The sequence below is a fragment of the Arvicola amphibius genome, chromosome 3 (assembly GCF_903992535.2).
Source record: "Arvicola amphibius chromosome 3, mArvAmp1.2, whole genome shotgun sequence".
Taxonomy (NCBI): Eukaryota; Metazoa; Chordata; class Mammalia; order Rodentia; family Cricetidae; genus Arvicola; species Arvicola amphibius.
In genome coordinates, this window is record NC_052049.1 from 84,888,943 (window position 1) to 84,915,035 (window position 26,093).

Below are 26,093 nucleotides of genomic sequence, written 5' to 3' on the forward strand. Positions count from 1 at the left end.
TCTCAGGAGGAATGAGCTTCCTCCTTCTCAGAATTCTCCTGTTCTCATTGTCCCGCCTCTACTTCCTGTCTGGTTGTCCTTCCTGGCTACTGACCAATCAGTGTTTATTTAAAACATAATTGACAGAATATAGACAATTCTCCCACACCAACAGTATATCAAGCATTCGCCACAGTGACTATAAACAGGAAACAACCTCCAACTTGATACCAGTCTGTCCACAGACTGCCCTCTCAGAGGGCAGGCACCCTGTTCTGCTGTATCACACTCACCAAGAACACTCAATTAACATCTGAAGACGACACCATGGTATGCATGTGTGTGCTGTGTATGCATGTGTTGTATGTTTTGTATGTATGTGAGTATGGTGTGTGTCTGGTGAATATGTATGCAGTGTGTACATGTGTGGTGCTATGTTTTGTATATATGTGTGGTATATGGTTATGTTTGGTATGCATGCATCTGGTACATATGCACACGGTGTGTGAGCATGCATGGTATGTGTCTGATGTCTCTCTGTGTGGTATGCTTTGGTGTATATATGTGTGGTAGAAATGGATACAGTATGTGCTGTGCTATATTTGTGATGTGCAGGAAAAGGTGATGGGGGGGCCCTCTGCACCTGCCGTTTTCCTGGGTCCCTGGAAATCACCTACCTTCAATGATACAGAGTTTTCTCTTTCGGCCTAGGTAATCAAGAGATCCTCTAGCCCTTCAAGAAAGGGGAGACATCAATAAACAGGACAAGGTGGCAGGGAAAACGACGTTTCGTAGATAGAGTTTGACTTCTACCCCAGCCCTTTGGAATCCAGTGCCCAATCTGTGGTGGAGCGTCTGCTCCCTGACAGACTTCCTCACTGGGATGAGCAGGCTGTTGCATAGCACTGTGACGGTATTTCCACTCCCCTCATTTCAAAGCTTTGCTGCTAAGTCCATGCAATTGATGCAGGCTAGAGAGCCCTCCTGGACAGGCATGGGAGCCCTGGCAGTAGGTGGTGCTGGGCTCTGTGGCTCCTTAGCAAGGCAGCATTTGGAAGCGATATGGAAGCAGCACCCAGTGTTCCAGAGCGCTGAGAGGAGCCGCTTGTATTCCGTGCGGAAGTTCTGGTTCAGGAGCCCGTAGACAATGGCATTAAGGCAGCTGTTGAAGTAAGCTAGGAAGTAACTGGTGACAAAGAGCCCCTCTGGGACCATCACCTCTGGGTTGATGACCACTGCAATGCTGATGTAGTTGAGGGGGGCCCAGCATATGGCAAAAACCACAAACACGGCGAACATGGTTAGGAAACTGCGCAAGTCACTGGGCCTCAGACGTGGCTGAGTTTCAGCCTTGGCCTTCCTTCGGGTCCGGAGCACCAGTACCCAGATTCGCAGGTAGCAGAAGGATACCACAGCTATTGGAAGGAAGAAATGGATGGCCATCACAGCTGCTGTGTACCGGGTGCTGGCCTTCTGGTTAAAGGCGCAGGAATAGATGCGTGGGTCGTAGTCTAGGTTCCCCACAGAGAAACTGGGCAAATAGGCCAGCAGAGTGAGGAGCCAGATGAGGCTGACGTAGAGGAGGGCACGCCAGTGGCTGCAGACCCGGTGGTAGGTTGTACGGTGACACATGCGCCAGTAGCGGTTAATGGCAATGGCTGTGATATTGAAGACGGAGCCAATGACGCTCAGGCCGATCACGAAGGCACTGGCTTTGCAGTGGACTTCTCCCAGGACCCAACGGTCACGAACAATAGCCACGAGGATCAGTGGGTAAGGGTACAAGGCTATCATAAGGTCAGCCAAAGCCAGACTCACCACAAACAAGTTACCTGAAGGAGGAAGCACAGATTAGCAGTTAGTAGAGGCCTCACAATTCCTTTATTTTGGGGGGTGGGAAGAGATAGCTTGGTGGGCAAAATGCTTGAAACTCAAGCATAAGACCTGAGTTTGGATCCCAGACCCCACATCTTAAAAAGAAAAAAAAGAAGCCAGGCAGAGTGATAATTCTTATAATTCCAGGGAAAGAAAGGCAGATAGATCTCCCGGGCTCGATGACTAGCCAACCAGTCCAGCCTAACCATGAGCTCCACATTGTTAAGAGATCCTGTTTGAAATATAAGGTGCATGGCACCTGAGAATACAAGGATAATAACCCCGATTTCTTTACCCATAAATGCTTGTGCATCCACACAGAAACCACACACACACACACACACACACACACACACACACACACACACACACACGGTACAGCTATGCACCTAGCATTTTATGCTTCTCTGAATTGCTTTCATCAGCACTGGGGGTGGAAACCAAACGGCATTTCCAGACTGTCGAGGACTCAGATTGCATCTGTACTTGTCTGGGTCTGGTTGTGTCCATGGCTCCTCTTGCTGTCAAGTGCCATGACAATTCCATGGTGTTGGGCCGCCTCCTGGGTCTGTGTTTGAGTTCACAAGCCATGCTGCCGCGGGGGCTGTGTCATTCTGGGCGGCTTTTGCTACCACCTGGTACAGGTGCCTCAAATCTGTCCTCATTCTACAGCTGCACCTACTCCCGCCTTCCTCAGTCCACCTGAGGGTCCGGAGCACCGGGGAAAGGGAGAGGATGAGCTGAAGTCTAGGGAATGGGAGGCTCTGAGACACTGAGAGAAGTTCATGTGTCAGACCTACACATGAAGCATGCATGTGTTAAAACACAGGTCGGGAAAGGGCTAGCTCCAGCCTGCCCGGGTCCCAACACACATGCTCACCTGATCGGAAGGCTGTGTGGTACAGAGTACCTTGGATAGGGACCTGAGGAAGTGCTTATTTTCATCTCAAAAGCTCCAGGTCAGCCCAGCTCAGAATGGAGAGAAAGTAAGTCCCATTATACTATGGGAATTCTCAGGACCTCAGGGCTACACCGCTATCTAGAGCCAGCATGGGATCCAAGATGGCCAGGGGGTATGACGGGTTGCCAAAGTGTGAACCCTGGCAAGAGTGTGGGTGGAGAGGGAGCATGGTCCAGGGTCTGAGCACCACACAGGGAGGATGGAGTCTAGGGATGGTGGATCCTGCATGGGCTGCTCTCTTGGCTTCATCCTGCTGTAATCTGAGGGTAAATAAACTTTGTGGGTTAAGACTCATTTCTTCCTGGTTGTTACTTCAAAGTGAAAAAAATACACAGTTGAGGGTGTATGGTCTGAGGGAGATCTGGTAGATCTGAGGGCGTGTGTGTCCTGAGGGAGATCTGGTAGATCTGAGGGCGTGTGTGTGTCCTGACAGAGATCTGGTGGATCTGAAGGGCGTGTGTATCCTGGGGTAGATCTGGTAGATCTGAGGGTGTGTGCGTGTGTGTCCTGGGGTAGATCTGGTAGATCTGAGGGTGTGTGTGTGTGTGTCCTGGGGTAGATCTGGTAGATCTGAGGGCGCGCGTGTGTGTGTGTGTGTGTGTGTCCGTCCGTCCTGAGGGAGATCTGGTGGATCTGAGGATGTGTGTGTGTCCTGGGGTAGATCTGGTGGATCTGAAGGGTGTGTGTGTCCTGAGGGAGATATGGTTTGTCTGTGAGTTGTCAGCCTTGGTGGTTTTCTCTACCACCAGCGGCCTTTAGCTTTCTGGCTGTGGCAGCTTTTCTTCATTGTCTAGAACCACCTAAGGGACAGACACATCTCTAGGTGTGTCTTGAGAGTCTTTCTAGGCTAGGGTAGCTGAGCAGCGATGACACATGCTAAATATGGGTGGCACCATCCCCTGGGCCAGTATCCTAGACTGAGAAAAAAAAGACAGCGTTTGACCCCCTCTGCCTCCTGGCTGCCATCACAGTGTGATTACGTCACAACCCTGCCACAGGCCTTCCCCATGGTGATGAGCTACACTCCCAAACAGTTACTGAGTCAGGTCGCCAGTGGCAGGTGTCTCGTCATGGCAACTAGAATAGCAGCTGATGCAAGACACGGACTGCTTCCCAAGTTTCCTGCCTTCAACCCAATGAGGGTAGGAACTGTCTTAGTTCGGGATCTCAGGGCTCCTTTTGGTGTTTGCACAAGGTGTTGGGGGTTGGAGCAATCTGAGGTACACTTAGTTCTGTCCATTTCTGGTCACAGGCATTTGGGCAATTATTGAACTTTCTGTGACTTCTTCACCTGTGGCTCCTCCTACTGGAGACTCCCTCCCCATCTTCATAGTGGTGGTTTTGTAAAGAACATTTCCTTTCACCAACATAAGAAGGTTGGTTGCTGCAGGTCCTGACTGTTTCTGGATGATCAGAACACAGGCTCTTGGAATGTACAAACGCGACATAAAAAGTCCAAAGCTGGAAGCGGTGCCAGTTCTGCCAGCTGTTTCTCTGGGAAAGCCAAGGCAGGCACTGCTGTGTTAATGTGGCTTCTCCCCTAATAAAGCCCCAGAGGCTGCACGCAGCCTGTAAATAGCGAGCGGAACACATTAGCTCCACGTGGAAAGCGATTCAATTACTCTCCCCTATTAAGCCGACTGTTCGTAAAGGCTGAGATCCGCCAGCCCTGCTGGAGAGTCATCTGCCCAGCAGCCCGACTGTCTTCTAGCGTCTTGGCAAGAATCCAGTTAGGTGACTACGGATCTCATGTTGCCCGCCATCTGTGAGGTGCTGAGATGCTGGGGTCTCTCTGGATGAGATTAGGGAAGAGATCCCTGCTGCACCAATTTCTCCCCCAGCCAGGTGAGAAATCAATCAACCAGTGTGTAGCTCTGTTCCTCATTGTGTGTAATGGCTTGTAATGAACATTCATACAAGAGTCTTGTGGTGACTCATCCGGCCTGTCTCTGTCAGACAAGCTGTATCAGCGGAAGGGGCCGCCACTACAGGGCTGTGCTCTCTGAAGTAGAACGCCTCCGTTATTCGCAGGTAGAGCACATCTCCCATACAGGATTTTCCTATCCTGTCTCCTCTCTGGTAAGTCTGTTTCTGAGGGGGTGGGCAGTGCTACACTGTCCAGTCCTCATTAGACAGAACTCTGAAAGGCCAAGCTACCCCAGCCGCCCCTCTTTGTTTGCCTTCTGAACTCTGAAGAGTTTACTTGTGTTCAAAATGACTTTGGACATCGAGTTTCCCATCTTTATATTTAATTGGCCCCCATAAGGTCATAGGGAATGGCACAATTGGGAGGTGTGACTTAGTTGGAGTAGGTGTGGCCTTGTTGGAGGATATTTGTCACTGTGGGGATGGGCTTTGCGCTCTCATATATGCTCAAGCCATGCCCAGTGTCTCAGACCACTTCCCGTTGCCTACAGGTCAACCCCTTCTCCATCCCTGTGTCTGCCTGCAGGCCACCATGTTGTGTGATGATGATAGTGGACAAACCTCTGAACTGTCAGCCACCACAACTAAGGTTTTTTCTTTATGAGAGTTGTTGTGGTCATGGCATCTCTTTACAGCAGTGGAAACCCCAACTAAGGCTAAGGAGAAACTCTTTTCTTTAAAAACATGAGACTTTGGTATTTGCCTGTGAGGACAAATTGAGAGATGAAAGACAAAGGAGGGAAGGGTATTGTGGATTAGGGGAGAGTAAGGGAGGGCAGGGCAGGGAGAGTGAAGGCAGGAAAAGAGGGGAGGGATAGTAGAGGGGAGGGCAGGAGAAGGCAGGAGAGAAGCCTGAGGGTTTAGGAGAGGAGAGGGGAGGGAAGAGGTGGGAGAAAGCTCCTGATAGAAGATTGTTTCTAAAGAGAGAGGAAGTGATCAAAGCACAAGGTTTATACACAGTAAGGCAGAGGTGAAGCGGGCATGGCGAAGTCCGTGCATGTTCTCAGGAGAGCCCCTGTCTAGACAAACAACAAAATAGCCTGAACTGAGAAGCAGCATAGCTCTCTTCCTGTCTCCTGACTGTGAAGATAGGGAGACCACCTGTCTCAGGCTCCTGCTGCCTTTCCCTCCCCACCGTGGTGGACTGCACCCTCACGTTGTGAGCCCAGACCAACCTTTCCTTTCTTCTGTCGATTTCTTCACAGCAATGGGAGCAGAACTGGCACAGTATTGACAGATTTAGGGAACAGACTTGAGTACAAAGTCTGAGACAAGTTGTTCCTGAGGTAAATGTAAATTCTTCACTTTACAAACAAAAAATAGAGAGTGGATGGGGCCAATTTTCAAAGTGTTGCAGGTTTTCAGAACATTTGGAAATATCACTTTACCGTAGTTTAAGCCAATATTACATTAGATAAATGAGTGTCACCAACAGAGCCGACCAAGGGCTGGGCATATGGCACACAGAGAGCGCTTGCCTAGCATGAATACGATTCCTTTGTCCATTCCTAGCACCTCAAAAAAAAAAAGGAGTAGGAGAGGAAGAGGAGGATGAGGAGGAAGAGGAAGAAATAAAGAAAACACTGGTTATATTGAGTGACTGTGGAAGTTGCCATGGGCAGGAATAAATGTGTGTGGATACCACGTTAGTTAGTTTGTTTCTCTGGTGCCAGGCTGCAGCACAGGCATCAGGAGGTAGAGAAGAGAACGAAGCACCAACAATTCACCTGCTCTCTACTCCTCGCTGCTGAGCACTGTGGGAAACACAGAGTGGGACAGTCCAAAGTGGCATGAAGAAGTGGGATTCCCATCTTCCTTAGGTGAGAAGCAGCAATGGCTACTTCCTCAACCATGTCTCTCATGACAGACAACCTAAGGACCGAACAGGGAGACTCCACACATAGAGGCTTCCCTGGGACCCAGCATGCCAGGAGGGATGCCAACATGAAAATAGATCCCTATCTACTCCAGTGGACAAAACTCAAGTCCAAATGGATTAAAGACCTCAATATAAATCTGACCACACTAAACCTGATAGAAGAGAAAGTGGGTAGTAGTCTTCAATGCATGGGCACCGGAGACCACTTCCTAAATCTAACCCCAGTAGCACAGACACTGAGAGCAACAATAAACAAATGGGACCTCTGGAAACTGAGAAGCTTCTGCAAAGCAAAAGACTCAGTCAATAAGACAAAAAAAGCAGCTGACTAAATGGGAAAAGATCTTCACCAATCCCACATCAGACAAGGGACTTATCTCCAAAATATATAAAAGACTCAAGAAATTGGACATCAAAATTCTAAATAACTCAATTAAAAATGGGATACAGAACTAAACAGAGAATTCTCAACAGAAGAATCTCAAATGGCCAAAAGATACTTAAGGAAATGTTCAACATCCTTAGCCATCAGGGAAATAAAAATCAAAATAACTCTGAGATACCATCTTACACCTGTCAGAATGGCTAAAATCAAAAACACCAATGATAGCTTATGGTGGAGAGGATGTGGAATAAGGGGGAACACTCATCCATTACTGGTGGGAATGCAAACTTGTACAACCATTTTGGAAACCAGTATGGTGGTTTCTCAGAAAATTGGGAATCAACCTACCTCATGATCCAGTAATACCACTTTTGGGCATATACCCAAAAGATGTTCAATCATACTACAAAGGCATTTGTTCAGCTATGTTCATAGCAGCATTGTTTGTAATAGCCAGAACCTGGAAACAACATCGATGCCCCTCAATCGAAGAATGGATAAAGAGAATTTGCACATTTACACATTAGAGAACTACTCAGCAGTAAAAACAATGACATTAGAGCAGAAGAGGAGGGGAGAATGGGAGGGGTGAGAAGAACTTGAGGGAATGGGATAGTTGAGAAGGAGAAAGGACAGAGATGAGAGCAAGGAAAGAGAGAGAGATCTTGATTGAGGGAGCCATTCCAGGGTTAGCAGAAACCTGGCTCTAGAGAAATTCCCAGGGACGAATGAGAATATGAGCAAAGGAATCAAGACCATGATGGGTTCACCCACTGAAACTGTCTACCTGAGCTAATGGAGCTCACCAACTCCAGCCAGACTGGAAATGAACAAGCATAGGACCAAACTAGTCCCTCTGAATGTGGTTGACAGCTGCATGGCTGGGCAGGCTGAGGGGCCACTGGCAGTGGTACCAGGATTTATCCCGACTGCATGTACTGGCTTTTCGGGAACCTATTCTCTTTGGATGGATACCTTGCTCAACCTAGATGTAGTAGGGAGGGCCTTGAACCTTCCACAAAGCAATGTGCCTCACCTGATCTGAGGATTAAATGGGGGTGAGGTGGGAGGGTATGTGGAGGGAATGGGAGGAGGGGAGGGAGTGGGTACTTGGATGGGTATGTATAATGAAAAAAGATAGTTTGCTTTCTTTTAAGAAAAACAAATATAAAAAAAAAGAGGAAGAAAAAGAATTCCAGAATCAACCAGTAGATCCTTGAGGTTCCTCCTCAGGTCACTGGGTAGCACACCTCTGTACCCTGTCAGGAGCTCTGGTTTTGTTGTCCTGCAGGGAAAGGGGGAACTGGGAATATATAGGAAAGGAAAAAAAAGATTTCAGAATTGTCACCTGTTATAGCCAAATCTTTGTTATGGTTCTCACAGCGAGTCCCCCGATTTCTCTGTCTTCATTCAGAAAAGCCAGTGTTGACTCAAGCCATGCCCACAAGAGTCTAAATTAACACTTTTACTTGGAATTGTATCTCCTAGTGACGAGATGAGTCTTTGACACGGTGCCTAACAGAATGCTCATCCATCCATTGCTCGCACCCACGCATAGTCCACTCACCCTCAAGCAATGACTTTCTAATTGCCTACTTATGAAATCAGTTCGGCAGGCAGGGAAAGGGGTCTCACTCACAGGTGGGGAGCGTCCATGGCCAAAAGAGGCCCCATCTCGCAGTAACAGTTGAAATGCCATAAATAGCAGCCTACTTCTTTACAACGCCCACATCCTGCCACTAACAAGTACACAAGAAAAGCTCGGCTCAGTTCACATTAGCACTAGTGTATCAAGTGTGCCCTGAGTAAAGTTCCAGAATAGCTTCACATCAGGGGACCAAAACTTCCCCCTAAGTTCTTCAAAGAACCAAAGTTTGGGACCAGGATGAAATGAATGGAAGGAGACACAGGGCACTGAGGAGAGAAAAGGGGGCGGGTGGGGTGTTTGTGGGATGGGCAAGGATCTAAGATTCGGGCTTTGAAGCAGTGGCAGGGCATAGAAGGAAGCCAGCCCTGAGGAAGCTGGTACTTACCCGTATTCCGCAGCTTGCGGTTCCTGAGCACAGAAAGGATGACAAGGACGTTTCCCACAACATCCAGGACTATGGTGACAATTATCACAGTAGACAGCGTGGGAGCCACCCAAGTAGCCCGGGGAGTCCCTGGTGGTCCTTCGCCCGCTGACCCAGACCAAGTAGGGCGCATTGCCAGCCCGCCAGCCTCGCAGCAATTGGCCCCAAAGCTGTTCTCAGGCATCTCAGGGTAGGTTAGACACACAGATGAGCAGAGCTTTGGGGCACTCCCGCCGCCTCTCCTCCAGGTCCAGCGAGTGCTAGGAAGAGGCTGTAGAGAGGGACCTAAAGGAGACAATTAGTTGAACGTGAGCAGAGGGGCAAGAGAAATAAAGGATCCAGACAAGGACCGGGGCTCAGGTGTTGTAGAAAGGAACACATCCCTCAGCAGTACACCCGGGAACAGCAGGAACAGCGCTGTGGATCTCTGCGCTGCCGCCAGAGCTCAGCCATTGTCTGGGCCACCTCAAGTTGCCTAGTGGTAAGGTCTAAAATCCAAGTCCCTAAAAACCAAGACTCCCTAGTTCCTTTCCAACGTGGAGAAGCTGTGTCCATTTGAGGACACCCAGCTTTGCAGACTGGAGTGGGTGCTGGTGGGTGGTTTCTGATCTTCAGGTTTGAGAAGCCATCTGCCAGATGGTGCAGCTCTGAAGAGCTCATGACTCCGGAGGAATGGGGATCCACCCCAGAGCAAAGAAGCCACAAGTGTTGAGTTCTGAGAGGTGACAGGAAAACTATCCCTTAGCCACATGTTGTGTGTTGTGGGTGGCCCTGAGGTCAGTGTTGGAAAGCCAATACTTTAAAAAATACTTATGTGGATATTGGTTTAAGAGTGATGTTTATATGGGTACATGGTCTGTTCTGGAGGTTGTTTTTTTGTTTTTGTTTTTTATTGATCTCTACATTTTTCTCTGCACCCCTCCCTGCCTCTTCCCTCCCCTTCAACCCTCTCCCAAGGTCCCCATGCTCCCAATTTACTCAGGAGATCTTGTCTTTTTCTTCTTCCCATGTAGATTAGATCTGTGTAAGTCTCTCTTAGGGTCCTCATTGTTGTCTAGTTTCTCTGGAATTGTGATTTGTGGGCTGATTTTCTTTGCTTTATGTTTGAAAATCACTTACAAGTGAGTACATATGATATATGTCTTTCTGTGTCTGGGTTACCTCACTCAAGATAATGTTTTCTAGCTCCATCCATTTTCCAGCAAAATTCAAGATATCATTTTTTTTCCACTGTGCAGTACTCCACTGATGTGGGAGGGTCTTCTGTTTGAGTTGATTTCATTGGTTAATGAAGAAACTGCCTGGCTCATTTGATTGGCCAGCCCTTAGGTGGGCTGAGTAGACAGAACAGAATGCTGGGAAGGGAAGTTAATAAGATGCCATGCCTCTGCTCTCTGAGCCAGATGCCATGAAGCCAGCCACCAGGTCAGACGTGCTGAATCTTTCCCGGTAAGACACCACTCGTGGTGTTACACAGATTATTAGATATGGGTTAGTCAAGATGTGAGTAAGAGGCTGAAACTAATGGGCCAGGCAGTGTTTAAATGAATACAGTTTGTGTGTTGTTATTTTGGGGCATAAGCTAGTCAGGTGGCCGAGAGCTGGGCGGCAGGAACACAGCCCGCCGCAGCTCATCACTATACTCCATTGTGTAAATGTACCACATTTTCCTTGTCTATTCTTCAGTTGAGGGGCATTTAGGTTGTTTCCAGGTTCTGGCTATGACAAACAGCGCTGCTATGAACATAGTTGAGCAAATGTCCTTGTGGCACAATTGAGCATCCTTTGGATATATACCCGAAAGTGTTATTATTGGCTCTTGAGGAAGGTTGTTTTTTTAATTTTCTGAGAAATTGCCACACTGACATCCAAAGGGTCTGTTTTAGCTTGCATTCCCACCAGCAATGCAGGGGTGCTCCCTTTACCCCACATCCTCTCCAGCATGAGTTATCATCAGTGTTGCTTATCTTGGCCATTCTTACAGGTGTAACATGGAATCTCAATAAAGACAATATACAGCAAGCCAACATCAAACTAAATGGAGAGAAATTCCCAGCGATACCACTGAAATCAGGAATAATGTTCACTTTCTCCAAATTTATTCAGTATAGTTTTTGAGGTGCTAGCTAGAGTAATAAGACACCAGAAGGAGATCAAGGGGATACAAATCAGAAAAGAAGAAGCCAAACTCTCACTATTTGCTGATGATATGATAGTTTACATAGGCGACCCCAAAAATTCTACCAAGGAACTTCTACAAATCATAAACATGTTCAGTAATGTAGTAGGATACAAGATTAACTCAAAAAAATCAGTAGCCCTCCTGTACAGAGATGATAATTGGGCTGAGAAAAAAATCAGAGAAACATCACCCTCCACAATAACCACAAATAGCATAAAATTTCTTGGAGTAACTCTAACCAAACAAGTAGAAGACTTGTATGACAAGAACTTTAAATCTTTGAAAAAAAATTGAAGAAGATACCAGAAAGTGGAAAGATCTCCCATGCTCTTGGGTAGGTAGAATTAACATAGTAAAAATGCCAATATTACCAAAAGCAATCTACAGATTCAATGCAATGCCCAGCAAAATTCCAGCAAAATTCTTCACAAACCTCAAAAGAATGGCACTCAACTTCATATGGAAAAGCAAAAAAAAAAAAAAAAAAACCCCACTATAGCCAAAACAATCCTGTACAATGAAGAAACTTCTGGAGGCATCATAATCCTTGACTTCAAACTCTACTACAGAGCTGGAGGTTTTTTATAATGTGGGTTTGGCCAAGAATGTCAGAAAAATGTGAGCACAGGATGGAAGGAATGTTCTCTGAGAAATGACCGCATTTCTGTCCCTTATGTTGTTCCCATGCAGTTTTAATACTCACTAGAACCATGAACTCTAAGTGACCAGTAAACCCCAGTTTACCAAGAGAGCAATCAAAGGAGTCTCATATTGCCCAAGGACATGGCAAAGAGGGCGGGGCTTTAAAGAAGTGCCTGTGCCTTCCTGTGCCCACCCACCAAAGGACAGATGCTCAAGATTACACAGAAATTCAGAATTAAACTCAACATAAAAAGACAAGGCTTATCCCACATTCTCCACAGCAGCTTTGTGTGCCTCAGTCCAAATCAAAAAACAAACCACACCTTTATTAGCAAAAGAGCGGGTGAGTCAACTTCACACAATGGGATAAAAATTGCCTGTTACCACTACAGCATGAATCAAAAGCACCACATGAAGCCAGAGTGTAACCAATATATACCAAATACACACACACACACACACACACACACACACACACACGTGCGCGTGCGACCTTCTTATGCCTATATATATTAAGTGGAATAGAAGAAGGCAGTAAGTATCAAATACTATGCATTCAGAAGTATATAGTATTTGGTTCAGTTTTCATTAAGTACAAAGTTCATCTGTGGTGATAGAAATCAGAACTAGATGATAGAGATGTAGTTAATCAAGTAATTAATTTGTCAATTCTAGGGTATCAAATCTTGTAAATGTAGGCAAGCATTGAACTACTTTGCTACCTCCCAGCTCTTGAATGTTGTTTTTGTCCATGTGGCTTTATGTAGTCAAGCTCTTCCCAAAAATTAGTAGCAGAAAATGTGGCAGGATGTCAAAAATGCACACCTGCCTGGGTAAGGTGAGCATGTCTGGATCCTGGGAGAGGAGAAAGATTTCCCCTGAGTAGAATGAAGGCTGAAGCCAGGGGCAAATTCAGAAGGGCTCCTACTGCAGGGGAGTTTGGGATCCTCTTGAATTTTGTGTTTTTTGGGAGTTTGGGGTTACCCCCAAGCCAGGTATTTAAAGACAGAAGATATATAAAGAGGCATTTCAGAGAGTGAGAACTCCCCCTGGGAGACACAGAAGGCTTGTCAGGAGCATGAGTGTCCCTGGGTAGGACTTTAAACCAGCCACTTGGGGTGTCAATAAGCAAACTAGAGTTGCCCAGCTCAGGACAGGGTGAGGAGGTGGTGGGATGATGATGGGAAATCACCAAATAATCCCACACCAGTTCAGAATTATGAATAATAAAAGGGTTATTTATTTAAGGGGAAAACTTACAGATCGCTGTCCTAGATAACAGTCCTCTGCATGAACAGGAACAGAGTCTAGCAGCTGAAAGCAGAAGCTGGAAGGAAAAAAGTGGGCACACGCTTATAACTGCTTTTACAATATGATACCACACCCAAGTGGGCTGGTATCTTAAAGGCTATTGGCTGAGGAACAGAATGTCATTTCACAGCACTTCCCCCCTTTTTTTTAAAAAATAAGAGGGTTCCAAACCAATACAAAACTATATACTCTAGGAATGGATATCAAGTATAATTAGAATTACAGCTAGCATAAACAATATTAAACAAGGAATGCATGCTAAATGTTTTAATAAACATCCTAAGGAGTCTAAGTCTTCTATAGGAAATGGCTTGGCTAGATCATAAGAGTACAGTAACTAAGACTATCTAATCTTCAACCCCATCAAAGGCCTGAGAAGAGAGATAATATTACTTGAGCAGGAAGGAAGTACAGTCAAGCAGCTTCCAAAGTGGGCAATATATGACAGAGACAGTTAACTATGTGAGCAATCATCCAAAGTCTTATTTTGCAATGTTGAAGCAACCAACTTTGGCTAAGGCACAGAATAACTGACAGACCATTATCAGAGGCAGGAAAATTTTCAGAACTGTCTTACCCTGTCTTGGCAAGGTTTGACAGTCTTTTTCCTTGTGTCCTGCTTATCTTTTTCTGGATAACATGTACTTTGTCAGTGGATGAGGTATGGGCAGTTCCTTGCCCAAAATCCAATGGTGCCAAGAAGAAAACAAACTCTGAATGGAGTATCTTGGGTGCTCAACATTCTCTCAGGAATAGATTGGTGCTGTCAGGAGCAATCATGTCTCATGTCAACAGAAACCTAAGTTATTTAAATGTCATGTTCTACAGATCCTTGAAGTGGTTGAAGATTACCTATCTAGACAGAATACACTCTCTAGATATCTAAAGAACCTAATTAATCTGACTGTAAGTACAACAAACACGAACAACTATTGACCTATAATAATTAATACCTGTATAACTTAAAGACTAAAACGTCATATCAGAATATTAAATAATCTGTAAACAAATGTGCAACAAATAAGGATAATGATCTCAAAATGTAAACAATCTATAAGTATCTTGGTCAGAGGTAGGAGTAATATATAATGCAATATTAAAATATCCTAAACAGAGACAGAAATATGCATATATACAATATAACAGAATAACTTTGCATAGGTGTATAAATAATGTAAACAAAAATAGCAAATACAATTTGAACTTGTGTCAATGTACAAAACTATACCAATGTAAATTATCCATAAATAATAGCTCATAAGTATTCACTCTATTACCCACTATTGTTACTCCTTTTGTTTTTTGAACAAACATAGCTTTCACCCCAACCCTCTATTTAGTACAAGTAATAACCAACAACCCCTAAACAGTGTTCCTAACCCTAAGGACAAACTTTTTGTTGATAGGGGGTGTTGTCCTCTAGAATTGCTTATTGTTGTCATGGGGGCGATGTTCTCTTAATGGGATTCTGCAAAAGTAAAGTGATGATTAAGTTTTAAAATTACTGTCTAGTATAGTTGCAAACAATTTCCGAGCAGTTGATAGAGTTTTTTCAAAGTTCTTATTTGGAGTTCTGGCCAGAACATCATGAGAAGGTGCACCATTTTAGCAGCTGGTCTTATAGTAGCGCTGTCAGCATCATGATGTTATCTCAATAGGTGGAGTTGTTGCTGTGGGGCTCCATCTTCTTTCTGGAAACTTCAAAGATTACTGTAGAAAAACTTCAAAGGATCTGTAGAAAAATTTATAGTTCATCGTGGAAAACTTAAACATCATTCATATAAACATACATTCAATGAAGAATATGATATAGACAAAATAGAGATGAAGAAAATAAAATTTTCCCTAAAGTGTTCTTTCTGTCCCATACCAGATGGCTCCTGATAGGAGACAGAAACTCTGAATATTCCTTTTAAAGCTTGGATTTAGAGAAGTACAGAGATATTGCCCAACTCCAAAACCAGCTGAATATGTGTGTGTGTGTGTAAATGTAAGTATAACCACTACCTTTATACATGATCCATATTCCATTTTCTAGATGATCCTTAGTTGATAGTTATTTTTCCTTCTGTCAGCATTCAAACATCCAGGGTCTCTTGAATGTTTGATGATGTGTTTTTCCTGTAAAGATAAGAGCAGAACCCTGCCCCAACCCTTATGAGGTTTCCTTACCACCTGTATGATTGTCACTGTTGTGGATGAGCTGTCATTTCTCCGTTTTAAGAGGTTTCTCCTTTTCAAAGCAAATATTTATTAATTTTGATGGTATCCATAATTTTTCTTCTCCCATGGAAACAAGAGCAAAACCCCTTCCCCAACATAGCACATCTCCTGGTTTCCATTGTGAGGCCAACACATCCTTGAAGTATACTGATTGATTCAATTCAAAGGTTTTTTTCCCATTATCTAATGCCTCTCTGATGCTGTTGTTCCTTTCTCATTAGTGTTAGGAACATTCAAGGTTAATAAAGCATTATGCAATCTATTTCTGGGGGTATTTTCCATCCTCTTCTGTTTGTTCAGCATATCCTTTATAGTATGATTTGACCTTTTTATAACTGCCTGACCTATAGGACTATTTGATATACCTGTAATGTGATTTATATTATAATAAGCAAAAATACCCATTTCATTTTCTTAGATACATATGCCAGACCATCATCTATCTTTATTTGTGTAGGAATGCCCATCATGGCCATAATTTCTAATAAATGCTTGATTACTGAATCAGCCTTTTCCAAGTTCAGAGGGTTGCCCATTGAAAACCTGAATATGTGTCTATAGTGTGGTGTACATATTTTAATTTACCAAATTCTGCAAAGTGGAACACATCCATCTGCAAGATTTCATTCCTTTGAGCACCCTCAGGGTTACTCTCTGCAGGCAATTGTGTTTGATTATAGAAAGAGAAACTAGGACATCTCTTTATAATTTTCTTTGCTTGTTGCCATGTAATAGAAAATTCTTTCTTTAAATCTTTGCTATTGGCATAATTTTTTATGAAATTCAGAGGTCTGCAACACACTTCCAATCAATAATTGATCAATTTCTGCATTACCTTGTGCTAGAGGACCTGGAAGACCCATATGGGATCAGATGTGTGTTATAAATATAGGACAAAGCCTCTTCCTAATTATGTCTTGCACCTGGATGACTAATGAAGTCAATTCCATATCATCTGATATAAATTCAGCGGTTTCAATATCCAAGACAACTCTTTCTGTGTATTGTGAATCAGTAACTATATTGAGAGGTTCTTTAAAATCCCTTAGTACAATAAGAATAGCATATAATTCTGCCTTCTAGACAGAATTATAAGGGCTTTGTTCCACCATACTTAATCCTTCTGATTTGTAACCTGCCTTTCTTGATTTATTTGCATCAGTGTAAATGTATGGGCTCCAGTTATTGGAGCATCACATACAATTGCCAAAGAATCCAAGAAGTTCTCTTTATAAGGTTAAGTCTACCAGTTTTGGGATAATTGTTATTAATTTCTCCCCGAAAATTAGTACAAGCCCTTTGTGGGGGTTCATTGTCTTCCCATAACATTTTATTTCTTCAGCAGTAAAAAGCACTATAATCTTTGCTGTGTCTATAGGACAGGGGTCTTTGGGAACTACTTATGGCTCTTTTTACAAATTTTATTGTGACTCTAAAATATTGCTCTTTCTAAAAGAAAGGGATTTTGGCTAGGAGAGTGAGATGTTCCCCAAGTTCGTCCTTCCTCAACCCACTAGAATTTATGCAAACATTATTATTAGTTAAAGTGGATCCAGAGAGGCAGTCCTGAAAAGAGTTTAGGGCTATGGCACTCAAGTAATGGAGAAGTGTCAGACCCAACAGAGTAGGTTTCATGTTCAAGGAAGACATTCTAGAAGGAGTGATTTCAGAGCCTAGTCTAGAGAAGTGGACGGAAAATTGGGCCAGAGAGTCCTCCAGAGTAAGACTGAGGGATTTTGAGGGTTTGAGCTTATTCCCAAAACATCTGCATCCTGTTCTAAAGTCAAACTGTTGTCTGCTTCTTCTATGCTGTGGTTTGGGTATGTGTTATATTGGGTGGGTTTTAGGTATGCATTGGGTATGTGTTGAGTGCGTGTTGGATTAGATGTGTATTGGGTTGGGTATGTGTTGAGTGTGTACCTCGAATCTGCTGTTGGAAGCTTATTTATGGAAGCTTGGTCCCTAGAGTGGAGGTGGCCATGAGTAGCAGAATCTTGGAGAGGAGGGACCTGGTGAGAAAACATGGGAGGCTTTGTTCATATAAAGGACTAAGGTAGGTCTCATGATGATGTGGAGTCCCCTCTGTGTTGTGATTACCATTAATGAATAAACTGCTTTGGATCTATATAGCAGGGCAGAACTTAGGTCGGCAGGGAAGACAAAACTGAATGCTGGGAGAAAGAAGGGCAGAGCCAGGGAGACTCTATGGAGCCATTGCCAGAGTCAGACATGCTGAAACTTTGGCAGTAAGCCACTGCCACGTGGTGATACTCAGATTACTAGAAATAGGCTAAATGAAGATATGAGTTAACCAATAAGAAGTTAGAGCTAATGGGCCAAGCAGTGATTTAATTAATACAGTTTCTGTGTGCTTATTTCATTCAGGTTTAAGCTAGCCAGGCACCTGGGACAAACAAGCAGCCCCTCCTCCACTACATTTGGCATGCAAACGTGGTGGACAAAATCAATGTAAAACCTAAAAAAGCTAGACACAGAAAAACAAAGTTTATCCTCATTTTTTTTTCAGCTGGCAGTGTCCTTTAAGGGAGGTTTTCCTGATTCACTGGTAGCAGAAAAAAACTGTGCCTTTTAAAAAAGGCAGCTTCCTGGGCCATGCTGCCAGCACAAACTCCAGCTATGGAGCATTTGAATGGTATTTGTGGGGCCAGGTGTTTGTGTGCCCACTCGAGGTTGGGAGGAAAGTACTGAGAACCAGCTCAGTGTCCCTGGCCTGGGCAGGTGGTGGGATCAGGACTGCTAGGTGTGCACAAACAGGAGAGCATGGTGGATTCCTGCCACCACACACAGAGATATTTCCAGGCCGCACTGTGCACTTATTTAGCTATTATTCAGATAAAAAAGATTTATGAGCTGCACACTCATTCTCAGAGTTAAAGTGCTAAGCAAGGCTCTTACCTGGTGGCCCCAGAGCTGGAAGTAGTGGTACCTCCACAATTTTAAAAGTGGAGAAAGGCAGAACCAGCATCCAAAGTAGCTGCAACCAAGCTGTTTACCATTTTAAAAGCTATTCAAGACAGTAAAGAATTACAGAAAGTGCAATAAGGACAGATTCAGACATAAAAGAACTCTAAATGGGTTGTAGTGTTGGGTAAATATATGTAGGCTTGAGAGAGAGAAGAAAAGGAGTACAGAGAGTTGGAAAAGAAGTGAATCATTTAAAAAAAGTCTTTAAAGATACAGAGTACAGTCATAGATTAAAAGGAATAAAGAAAAATAAGCAATGTAAAGATGGAAAATTCACAGAGAGTCTAGATTTTGTATATTATTGTGTTTTCTCTGAATTTTTGACTGGGAAGGAGCTAAGTACAGAGAGACATTTCATTGTACAGGCTGCTAAGCTAAACCAATGTAAAGGTATCTTGACTTTAAAATTTAAGTCTAAGGATATGTTGCTTTGGAAAAGAGACTCTTCTTTTGTCTCCAAAGAGGATGAGAACCTGTAGATTAATACCAGGCTAATATGGTTTGATGGATTGAGATCCCCTGAAAGGTTGCCTTGAACACTCTTAAAAATTACCTCACCCAATAAACAGCAGGAAGAAATTTGGACAGAATTATGCCCATAATCCCAAATATTGTTTGTAAATGTTTCTTTACATTTAAAGAGGGATATGATATAAATATGAATAATTTGCATTGGTATGGATCTTGGTTTATTGATACAAATTTAAGGTCAATTTTGTTATAAGTATATGTATTTCTGATCTTTTTTTTTGTTTTTTGAGACAGGGTTTCTCTGCAGCTTTAGAGCCTGTCCTGGAGCTAGCTCTTGTAGACCAGGCTGGTCTCGAACTCACAGAGATCCGCCTGCCTCTGCCTCCCGAGTGCTGGGATTAAAGGCGTGCGCCACCACTGCTCAGCTGTATTTCTGATCTTGATTAAGGTATTGTGTTTGTGTAGTTCATTTAAAAATGTAATGTATAATTAAGAAATATAGATTAATAGTTAATCATCTATAACAGTCAAGCTTGTAGTTATGTTTGTTAGATTTTCTAGATGTATAAAGATATATTTCAGTTAGATAGGTATTCTTCAAATCTTTCAGAGACCTTCAGAATATGGCATTTAAAATATTTTAATAACTTAGGACTTTTTATGACAATGAGACATGTCTGCTCCTGGCAGCACAAGCTACTTCAACAGGAAGATGAGCATCAAAGAGGCTCCTTATGTAGTTGGTTGACCATTTGGGCAAGAAACTGCTCTTGCCTGGACTGCTTAACTGGACATGCAGGACCCACAGAGAAATGACTGTTGAACTTGTCTAAAGGTGAGATGATCCTTAAGGGTTACTGCTTCATGAAAGAGTCTGCTAGACTTTCTTCAGGACACAGAAGAAAAAAATGGACTGACAAACTGCCAATATAGGCGGTACTGTCTTTGAAATTTCCTGCTTCATGGAAAAGTCTGCTGGATACTATGGGCCTGTAGGCTGACGGTGGATGCTCCAATTGTACAAAATAACTTTGGGGGACTGTCCAGGAAGAGAGCTGTCTCTGTCAGTTCTCGAGTTTTGGAAGTTGCTTACAATGAACTTATTGTTTACTTAGGTAGTATTATATACTTCTGGAGTCTTTGATGGAGTTGAAGAATAGATAGATAGTTTTCCTTACATATTATAAAAGACAAAGTAGATATAAATATTATAACTGTAATTCTTGCTTGATACCTGCTTTGTTATATGTAATTTTACTATGTTGAAGATAAAGCCTTCCTTTTCATTTAAACAGAAAAGGGGAGATGATGTGGGAGTCCCCTCTGTGTGTGCTATGAATATCATTAATGAATGCTTTGGACCTATAGCAGGGCAGAACTTAGGTAGGTGGGAAAGATGGAACTGAATGCTGGGAGAAAGAAGGGCAGAGCCAGAGAGACTGCCAGAGACAGACATGCTGAAACTTTGGTGGTAAGCCACTGTCATGTGGTGATACACAGATTACTAGAAATGGGTTAAGTTAAAATATAAGAGTTAGCCAATAATAAGTTAGAGCTAATGGGCCAAACAGTGATTATTTAATACAGTTTCTGTGTGGTTATTTTGGGTCTAAGATAGCTGGGAAGCTGGAGCAAACAAGCGTCCCCCCACCTCCACTATATCATGAATCTAAAGTCTTGTTTTTATTTCCTTTGTCACCATGTGATCTATCCCTCTCATGTATGTGCCTGCCACTGTGATGCCATGGACCATAAGACCTTCATCGGAAACAAGCTGATCCTTAAACCATGTCTTTGAACCTCTAGAAATGTAAACCAAAGAAACTTCTTATTTCTGAAGTATCCAGCTTCACAGATTCCATTATAGAGACAAAAAATGGACCCTTCCTTTGTAGTTGTCAGAAGCCACTGTCACTAACAGATAGGAGGTACTTCCTCCTTATTTGATAGTGATCTTGCTTTCCAATTGTCAGAAGTAACTCTGTCACTAACAGATAGGAGGTACTTCCTTCTTATTTGATAGTGATCTCAGCACTCAGTTAGAAGGTCCTGACCCTGTCCTTGGGTAGTACTGACTCCTGAGTAAGTCTCCTTAATCTCTTTAAAACTTTGTTTTATTTTGTTTTACACACACACACACACACACACACACACACACACACACACGTATGTTGGTGTGTGGGTATCTGCATGTATGAATGCTTGTGCTTGCAGAGTCCAGAAGAGGATGAGGGTGCTGGACCCCCTGGAGCCAGAGCTGAAGCGATTGTGAGCCATCTGACATAGGTGCTGAGGGCTAAACTCGGGTCTTTGGATGAACTCTAAGTGCTCTTAACTTCTGAGCCATCTCGTCACTGTTGCTTGTTATCCTGCAGTTTCTCAATTGGATGCCTCAACAAATAACCTTAAAGATTTATTTTATTTATAAAAGTATGTGTGCTACACATGTTATGAAAATTCATATCCAAATTATTCTATATAATTAGTTTACAATTTATGTATATAACTTAAGCTGCTTAATCTTTGTCTTATTAGAATGAAAAGTGGTTGTTTACTTGAGGAATATTACTTAAAAATAAACCTTAAGCCAAAAATCTTCAATAGAGAAATTCAAGAGAAAGGGTGACATGAAGTTAGTAATAATCCTGACTCCAGTAGAGGAATCTTGATGAGATGCAGACATCGGACAGGCAGTCTCAGAACAGGCTGCTAGGCAAGTGAGCCCTGTAGGGAATAGCATGATGAGTTTTATGTATGGGCTCCATCTCTGCAGGCACAGTGTGTGTGCCTTCATGACCGTTGATGGCAGAGGGACCTGCACTCCCCTCTCACAAGGACATTTCAGTTTCTCCTCAGGGCCTCTGCAGAGATGCCACCAGTAGACCAAACCTTTCTGCCATTAGTACACAGGCCCACGGCTATTGAGGTTCATGGCTTTGCATTGGGTTTCTCAGGCCACAGAGCCAGAAAGCTGTCTAGCTTCTCCCTGTGGTTTCTTGAGATATTTTCCTGTTCTAGTCCACTTAATTTTCCAGGGTCTCTCTTGTCCCAGGCAACAAAGTCAGGATGAATGCTTCATCATGGAGATCTGAGCTAGTTCTGGTGTGTGAAGCAGGCCACTCTCCCAACCCCCACCAAAAACACCCCATGGGAATGACTGATGTCACCAGATGAGCTTGAGAATTCTTGAAGAAGCACATGGGTTCGTCATAGAAACACGCTAGGTTGTGGGGCTAGCTATGACTTGAGTACTCCAGCAGAAGGTGGGGCACTTTTGTGATGACTTAGGTTTTCAGCTCCTGGCACTTTTTGGAGGTTGTAGATTTTAGAATGCAGGACTTGTCTAGAGGGTTTGGGTACTTGAGCCACGACCCTGGTCTCTCTCAGGGATAAGGGAAGCATGTCTCTGGAGTAGCACTTTGTCATGGGCCCCTCTGTCGTCCACTCTTTCTCTCTGATATGAAGTGAGATATATCCTTTGTCCTATGCTCTCATCCCCAAGATGTCAGCCCAAGTTCACAGGGCACATGGTGGTCATGTATTTGCTATAGAGCCAAGCATGGCATTGAAGTCCTGATCTTCCTGCCGTCAATGACCAGGATTATAAGCGTGCAGCACTGTGTCTAGTTTCTGAGATACTGGGAACCAAACCCAGGGCTTTGTGCATGCTGGGCAAGTGCTCTGGTAAATGAGCTTCTCTCTCTCCAAGCGCTGCTTTTAAATAGTTGACTCTCTTTTTCTTTTAATACATTTTTATTTGACATATACTGATCAGTCTCCTAACTTACTTCCTTCCAACCCTCCCAAGTCCTCCCTCCAGCTCCTCCCAAGTTCTTCCCTTCTAACCCCTCCCTCATACCCCTATTTTTCAGTTGATAACCTCTTTTTCTTTGATTATTGTTGTTACAGATATGTATGTGTTGAGTTCAATAGTGTTTGTGTGCATATGGTTTCAGGGCTGGCCACTTTGCCATGGGTAAGGCCGCTAACCTCTGGGCGAGGCTAATTCTAATCCTGGCAGTCATTAGGTGCCTGTAGTTCTTTGTCTAGGAGCAAGACCCTACACAATTTTCAATGGTGGATTTCTTTACATGCACTGGGAACTACATCTAATTGTATACAAATTCTGATTTCTGAATAAATGGAAGAATCATCAAAAATATGAAAAAAACCTACCTTTTAAAGTAAAGTCTTTTTCTGATAAGATAAATTATGCAGCTATAACTGTAAAAAGATAAGTTATAACTCTAAGATAACTTTTAAAAAGTATGGCTTCACCTTGAACCAGTGCATTTTGCCCCTGGTTTCCCATTGACATCACCTAGGGGATCATGTAACCCCATGTAACATGGCTCCTCACATCTGACAGTTTACCTGAAAGGAAAACCAGTCTCCACCCATCAATCACCTCTTCTGTAATTCCCATATTCCCCTATCCATACTGCCCCACCCTTCTGCCTCATCAGCCAAGGGTCAAACAGGCCTCTCTTGATTCAGCGAGACATCTATCATTTATTAAGAAAGTGGCTTACCTTTTGAAAAAGAATTGCACATTACTGTAGGCACATCTGCCCCCTAGTGGTGGCGAGGGAAAACACAAGTGGGCTTGAATTTGGGAGTGCTGGTCTTGGCAGAGACTTCGATCTAGTTCCACTGTTGAGTTCCCCTTACTCTGTTTCAAATAGGAATGACACACCCTTTGTCTGACACACTAGTGTGTTTTAAAAATATGGAACTAGTTTTAATTGTTGAAGTATTTCCTTGGAGTCTCAAAAGAGACTGTGGAGTTGGATGTTTGCCCAGTGTTGAATCAGAGAACAGAATCTGGGGACGAACTGAACACATTTCCATTGTGATGGACAGGGATCCCGGAGAACCCTTTGGATATGGAATGTTACCAAAGGTCCTGCGTTAAAGTGTTGGTGGTCCTCATGGCGGCACTGGTGGGAGATGGTGAAACTTACAGAGTACAGCCACAGGGAGGTCTCAGGCCATGTGGGACTATTCCAAATTGGGATTTGGTGCTCTCTCTCCCTCTTCCTCCTTCATCCTCTTCTCTCCCTACTTCTTTCTCCATCCCCCTCCCTTTCTCCCTTTCTTCTTCCCTCCCCTCTCAGGGCATCACTCAGGCCTCTGACAAAGATTCTCCTAAGGAGCTAAAACTCCAGCCCTGTCCTTCACTCCTTGGCCGTGCTCCCTGCAATTTGGCATCCCTACCAGAGGACAGCGAGGCGCCTACTCAGTCAAGAACTAGAACCTGCAAAGCTACAAGCTCAGCTTAAGCCAGCTTCTAAGTAACAAGTAGCAAGATGCGGACTAATGGACATTTATCGTTTACCTGAGCTGGGGACGTTTAAACCAGGATACATTAGCTCTTTTGAAACATCAGTTGTGCCAACCACAGTATCATATTGCACTATAGACTACTGGAAGTTCCTCGGTATTGTTGTCTGTAAAAGCATCATGTGACCCGGAGCCAGAAGCACTGGCTGTCTCATAGTCTACCCAGATGTTCTATGCCTTCCTTTCGTTGTAGGGCACTTGCTGTAGCAGGGAGAGCGCAGGCTTTGAAATGCAGCCGTCTGGTTTATGCCCAGCTCTGCCACACAGTGGCTCTGTGGTGTCGGGAGGATGGCATATCACCTGTGGGAGAGTGCTACAGGGACATCACAGTTAGCCGTGGTTACCAACTGTGGAGACAGAATAGCATAGATATCTAGTGCACAGCCCAGTGACGGACAGTGGCACGCCTCATGAATGCCTGGTGTCAGCTTTAATATATATACTAAAAACAAAACAAAACAAAACAAAAGCAAAACAAAAATGAAAAACCCAAAACTCAAAATAAAACAATGAATGAACTAACCAAAGAAACCCCAACTTTGTAAGCAGGTCAGACTGACTCTCACTAGCTAAGAGGTCTTGGGCAAGGGACTTCACATCTTTGGGCTCCAGTTTACTTTTCAAATAAGGATGAAAGTACCACACCTCTTAGAAAGTGATGAAGATAAAGTGGGTGAATGGAAGACACAGTCATGATTGATTTGTATAGCATTGAAATTCTGCTCAGCATCCATGGACAGTTGGCTGGCTTTTCTGCTCTCACAGTTAGGGAAACAGGGGTTTAAATGGGGTTTGTTCCATCACCCAAGTTCTATTCTTTAAGAGGAAGATCTAGGATTTGAGCCTGGATTACTTCAGACTGGACCCTGTAGCCTTCCTACTGTTCTCCCTATGACAGTGAGCACCCATAGTCTTAGAGTAATTGGTTTTCCTCCAGAGCTCTGCATCCCTCCAGCTAGCTCATGGAGGTCAATGTCACTCCCACTTCCAAGCTCAAGCCATGAAGACTCTCCACCTAATAACTTCCAGCTCATGAGACGACACATTCTTGCTTACTGGAGAGACTTGATAATGATGAATATTCGAGACTCTCGACTCTCACTCAGTTTCTCTCTTATACAAAAATGAATTTCTCAGCTACTGAAGACACCAAAGAGAGGCAATGCCACTGTTCTGATAACTTATTTCAAAAACACACTAAAAGTACTATAGATCCCTATCTTCATACCAATACAAGCCAGATCCACAGAACTGGGACCCCGGCCACTCTCCTGTGTTTGCTTTTCACCATTTGATAACCAGAGACTTACTCCTTGTCTCTTATCTCTAACCTCGCTTCCCGACTTCCCCTCCTTGTTGCTTTATCTCTAACCTCGCTTCCTGACTTCCCCTGACTTCGCTTTTGATACCACAAGTTTGCCTTCTCCATATTAAGCTATTTTCCAGCTCTCCGATGCTAACAAGCACAGACTTAGTGAAGAGCCACAGATTAAGGGTTCAACCTCACAAGCTCACCCTTCCATTTCAGACACCAATTGCCTGTCTCAGGTTGTGGCCTCTTTGTCTGACCACCCTCTGCAGGTTTTTCCAACCAAAGCAGTCAGGTCTCCACTCCCTTTTATTTTGAATTTTATGGAGACTTTATTATGTAAGCATAGATAATTAAATAATTGATCACCAATGACCATTAGTTCCATTTCCCTTGCTTGAGGTTAGGACCATTTAGTAATAGATTTGGTTCCCTTGGCAACCAGCCACCCCCACCTAGAAGCTATTAGGGCTGCAAAGCTAAGTTATGTCATGGCATACAAAACAGACTCATCACTTTGGAGAGTTCAAGGACTGTAACAAAGGACAGG

The 26,093-nt window shown here is 43.7% G+C and overlaps 1 protein-coding gene across 1 annotated transcript; it reads right to left on the bottom strand.

Annotated features, from left to right (window-relative positions):
• Positions 1-912: 912 nt before the first annotated feature.
• Positions 913-9,261, bottom strand: Mtnr1b (melatonin receptor 1B). Its single transcript, XM_038322124.1, has 2 exons — positions 9,039-9,261; positions 913-1,811 (listed from the first exon to the last, which is right to left on the bottom strand). The coding sequence occupies exons 1-2, from the start codon at positions 9,259-9,261 to the stop codon at positions 913-915; spliced, it is 1,122 nt and encodes a 373-aa protein (XP_038178052.1).
• Positions 9,262-26,093: the final 16,832 nt, after the last annotated feature.

What these genes read in the sequence shown, in the direction of transcription:
- Mtnr1b (XM_038322124.1), bottom strand. Translation starts at nt 9,261, where the DNA reads ATGCCTGAGAACAGCTTTGGGGCCAATTGCTGCGAGGCTGGCGGGCTG. An exon ending in CCGCAAGCTGCGGAATACGG is followed by an intron (nt 1,812 to 9,038) that starts GTAAGTACCAGC and finishes TTCCTCCTTCAG; the next exon opens with GTAACTTGTTTGTGGTGAGT.